General features: G+C 43.9%; 1 protein-coding gene across 1 annotated transcript in view; it reads left to right on the top strand.

Annotated features, from left to right (window-relative positions):
- The window catches only part of SLC9A8 (solute carrier family 9 member A8), an 85,627-nt gene that overhangs the window by 34,396 nt on the left and 46,031 nt on the right, over positions 1 to 5,200 (top strand). The window contains exon 5 of the mRNA XM_007938324.2: positions 1,766 to 1,824. Within this exon, the coding sequence (XP_007936515.1) occupies positions 1,766 to 1,824 (59 nt within the window). The remainder of the gene's footprint in view (positions 1 to 1,765; positions 1,825 to 5,200) is intronic.

Below are 5,200 nucleotides of genomic sequence, written 5' to 3'. Positions count from 1 at the left end.
AAATTTTGGTCAATGACATGAGACAAAGTATATGTGAACTGCTGTATGAAAAGTGAATTTACTCTGTAAATCTTCACCCAAATCCAAATAAAATTAAAAAAAAGCCAGAGTGTTCACTCACTCACTGCCATCGAGTCTGTTCCGACTCATAGCGACCCCTCCTTGGGTTTCCGAGGCTGTATCTCTGTCGAAGTAGATTGCCCAGTCTTCCTTCCAAGGAGTGGCTGGTGGGTTTGAACTGCCAGCCTTCTGGTTAGCAGACATGTTTTTCACACCACTGGCCGGAGATATCTATCAGAGGGGGAATGGCTAGAAAATTGGGACTTTAAAAAAAAAAAGATAATTCACATACCATATATGTCACCATTTTAAAGTATAGAATATTCCCAAACTTAACCAAGATGGTTGGCTACCTTGGGCAAGAAGAGAGAGGAGCCAATATGGAGGAAGAGGGTGGGGTGTGATCAAAAGGAACTTTTGGTTTATCCATAACATTTTATTACAAAGTATTCATCAACTGTTTGGTTAAAAACTATTTTTTTAAAAAACTCCTTCAAACATCATATCCAATTTGAAAAGGTAAGAAAAAAAGAGCTGGGGGAGCCCCAGTGCCGAGGAGCCCACGTTAGCCTTCATGCCAAGGTGTGAATGGACAGCTTCTTCTTGGTATGTATTATATCTCGGTCCCTTATTTTCAAAAAAATTCATTATTCCCTGACTAATATATAGCAATTCAGGAAGTACAGAGATTTGTACAGTAAAAATTATTTATCTTCTCTTTTCACCTCAGCCATCCCCTGTTGCCCCAGACTCACACAGCAACTAGTGCTGGTGTGGGCCCTTTTCCTAATACACTTCCGTGTCCTGGTGGTCGCCTCTCCACCCTACCCAGCAAGGTGCGTTTCTTCAGCCCTGTGTCGATGGAGAAAAGGAAACCTCCTCCCTCGGTAGGGGAAGGGAGGGCCTGTCTCGAAGCGTCTGTGGAGGTGGTCTTCCGGCTTGCTGTGTCTCACCTCCTACCAGGTGCTGTGATGTAGCAGGTCTGCAGTGCTGCTTGAGCAGCTTTATAAAAAGGCCCCATGGTGATTCTGATGCCCCAGCAGAGTCAGAAACCATGTAGCTGGTGAGGACCAGAGCAGTCATAGGTTGTACCCATGGTGCTTCTTGGAGAACTATTTTTAGTAGGTAATTTACGAGCACGTAATGAACCTATCAGCTTTATGGAAACATGCCTTGACTTAGGTGGTCTGTTTGTTCCAAAAATCTCACAGAATTTTTTCACTTTTGGTTGTTTTCAGCAGTTGGGTTGTATCTCTTAAGTAAATATTCTTCATAGAACTGCCATTTGAGTTTGAAAAAGTGCTCCTTGGTTTCATTTCTGAAAGTAAGGAATAGGAGTGCAGGACACACCTAGCTTTTAAGCTGTCTTCCATTTAACCTTGAAAATGGGTGACTGTAGTGACAATGACAAATGTTCTGTCTCCCGTGCCAGGCAGACAAGGGTATTGCTTTGTATGGTTTTTCTCCCCTCCAGACTTTTGTAGTCCTGGCTGTAGTGTGTTTTCCTGGGATGAGGGGAGGGACCATGTGACTCATAAAACTTCACACTAATTTCCATTCTTTATGTTTGCAGACATAAAACTTATAGACTCCATAAAAGCCATTCAGAGACATAATGAATCATACTCGGTTTCTCTGGAATAATAAACTGAGTCATCTTTCTCATATTTTAAATTTATGTTAAACTTTACTTTTTTTCTCCTAGGTATTCTCATGGGAGCAGTTATAAAGATTATAGAGTTTAAAAAACTGGCAAATTGGAAGGTAGGTTTGCCCAGCTGTTCATTTTCAATGCACTCACCATTTCTAATTGTTTTCTTAATTTCAGTAGCACTGAGGGTAATGCTGGCTTTCTTATCTTGATATGACTGTCAGTGCAGTTGTTTTTATTGTCCCATGGACTTTTTTTTTAACATTATATTAGGTTTTAGTTGTTACCTTTACACCTGAGCTTTTGCAAAAAGCATAAATCTCACACGATTTCATGTGAACCTGGGAGCCCTCTATGGCAAAGTTTATTGTTATTTATTTGCATTTTTATAATCCTACTCTAACGGATGGGAGCTCTGGTAGCATAGTGGCTAAGACATTTGCCTGCTAACCAGACGGCTGGAGGTTCAAACCCACGATCCACTCCTCGGAAGGAAGATTTGGCAATCCTACTTCTGTAGTGATACTGCCTCAGAAACCCAAGGAGGGGTCGCTGTGAGTCAGGTTTGACTCGACGGCACATAACAACAACAACAACTCTAACGGATATCATGCTTGATAAGGTGGAGGGTCAGCGGGAAAGAGGGGGACCCTCAGTGAGATGGAGTGACACAGTGGCTGCAGTGATGGCCTCCAGCGTAGCAACGACCATGAGGCTGGTGCAGACTGGGCAGCATTTTGTTCTGTTGGACGTGGGGTCGCTATGCGTCAGAGCCGACCCAGTGGCAGGAGTCTCACTGGCATTAAACATTAAACAGTGTTTGTTGCCCTCGGTCCCGTTCTGATACAGAGGATCATAAAGCATATTTGTCCAGCCCTGTAGTTTACAGAGGCCTTGACCTGTTTCAGCTCATGTTATCCTCATGACAACCAGGTATTATCTCCTGGTTACAGAGGAAGACGCTTAGGCTCAGAGAGGTTGGGATGTATCCACCATCACAGAGCTAGGAGAAAGGGGCTGAGTTGTGTCCTGGCATCCATCCATCTGGCCCCGCAGGGTACTATTTTCTGCACCGGACTTTGGTGTCCAGTGCACCTTGGCTGATGCACGTAGCCTGTGTTTACATACTGGTTATTAGGGTACCCGCGTCATCTTGTATCGAAACTGGAATTTCAGCTGCAACTTGAGTCTGCATATTGATTAGATTAACCAAAATTATCACAAAGCTGACTTTGTAAAGGGAGAAATGGGAGTTGCTACTAAGGTCCATTTCAAAGAGTAAAGAATTATGGTTAAAATATATCATATTTGTGACCCTCCTGCACTGATGTGGGAGCAGTGGTGGCCCAGTAAGTAAGGCATTTGGCTGCCAACCAAAAGGTCAGTGATTTGAACCGACCAGCCACTGCGCTGGGAGAAAGATGAGGCAATCTGCTTCCATAAAGATTTGCGCCTTGGAAACCCTATGGGGAAGTTGTACTCAGTCCTATAGGGTCACTGTGAGTCCAAATCGACTCAGTGGCAGTGGGTGGCTGCTCTGATGCAGCTCCTGGGGGCAAAAGACAGAGTGTACAGTTTGCAGAGCCAGCTTTAGAGTCTTCCCTAAATCACAGTTTGAAATTGTTACAAGTTAAACTCAGAAAATACTTACATGTTAAATGAATTCTCAAAATGTATATCAAGCCCCTAATATTTATAGACTCCTCTTAGTTGGGGAGAGGGTGGAGGTGGGGGTAAAGGGCTGGGCAGCACCCGCTGGAGTATGTGGTAGGCATTTGTGGAAAACCAAAGCAAGAAGTAGAGCACCTGTCTGGGAACCAGGCCACACGTGGAGCAGCAGGAGGTAAAACAGTGAAGGAGCTTGGTGGGTTATTTCATGAAGCTGTTTCCAGGTTGTCCTGTGGCCTACGTACCATGTGTGTTGTGACACACTTCTTATTTTCCTGTAAGTCTACTTGCTTTTTTACTTACGTACATTTATTTTAAAGGAAACATTGATCCTATTTTATGTCAGAAACCAATACTCTTTTAAGTCAATAAAAAGCTAGTCAGTAAAAGCAAAGTAGTACAGATGCCTGCTCTGTCGGAAAGGGAGCTCAGAACGCCGGCGGGAAGCCTCCACCTTGGTAACACCAGACTGTGGCACCTGGATTTAATTGGGTTTGGAAAGGAATTGAAGGAGACGTTCTGAATGTGTGGGGTCAGCAGTATTTAACGCACTGTCAGGTCCCATCTAACACCCCTTCTGACCACTTCGGAGGAGACTCTGCTGAAAGGGGCCTGGGACCTTTCTGTAACACCATCCCCTGTGAGGTGAGGTGCGCTCTCCTTTTTCCTAGGTTTCATCCTGAAATCCCACAGGGATCTATCCAGTGTTCCCACTGCACAGATCCTGAGAACAGGTTGCCCCACAAAACAAGAGATCAGCCCGTTTCTTTTCACGTAGCTGAAGTCTGAGTCATGTGCCGGTTATGCACACAGTTATTTTAAAACTTAATAAGGCATTTTCAGAAGTCATTGTTTGCTTCTATTTTAAGACTTTTTTTAATGTTATTTTAGTCTTTATGGTAACAGCTGTACGTTTGTAAGAATATATTTAGTCATTCTTTTGAACGGGGATTTTGACAGGAAGTCAGTCTATGAAGACTGTGGCATGGACATCTTCGTATGACAAAGGACCTGGTCCTGCAGTATGAAGTAGACTGAATTGCATGCAGTCATTTGGGTTTGAAGACCAATGAGCGTAAATCCCACTAACACTTAACAAGCCATATTAATGTAGGAAATCAACTTCTTGCTGTTTCATTCCCCTCAGAGATGGCCAGGTTCTAGAAACATGTTCTGTGAAGGCCTTCAGATTTACTCTGAAAGCATGGCAAAGGCAGCACTTTCTACTTAGTTATAAGCAGCAAGGGTGCCGGCTGGGGAATATTTTCATTACAGTTGGGTTTAGGGAAATAGCAGTTGTCTGTGACAGGCAGGGAGGAGCAGGGACTTACTCTAACGTGTGTAGCGTTGACACTGAGTCCCTGGGTGATGCAGATGGTTAGCACACTCAGCTGCTAACTGGATGGAGGAGGCTTGAGTTCACTGAGGTGCCTTGGAAGGAGGGCCTGGCGGTCTCCTTCCAGAAAGGCCACCATTGAACACCCCTGTAGGGTTCTGCTCTGACACGCGTGAGACCACTGTGAGTTGGGATTGACTTGCCGGCAGCTGGGCTGGTGGGCTCTCCTCTCCCTCTAAGTGGATGGTTTTAGAGCTTACTGTTTCCTTTTCTTAAAGGACCCCAGCCCCAGGGCTTGTTTTTGAATGTGTTCTGTCTGAATTAAATGTCTTCCATGCCAAAATTAATATCCTTACTAAACAATGAAAAAAAGCACACTACATGTTGAGAACCAGTTTGCTCTATTTCTTTTGCCAGTCACCTTTTTTAATGACTTGTGCTACATTTTTAAATAAAGTTTATTTTATCCATCTATCTGTCTCTCT

Source organism: Orycteropus afer, unplaced genomic scaffold (assembly GCF_000298275.1).
Source record: "Orycteropus afer afer isolate SDZICR_OR568_19922 unplaced genomic scaffold, OryAfe1.0 scaffold00049, whole genome shotgun sequence".
NCBI lineage: Eukaryota > Metazoa > Chordata > Mammalia > Tubulidentata > Orycteropodidae > Orycteropus > Orycteropus afer.
This window is presented reverse-complemented; position numbering and strand designations above follow the sequence as displayed.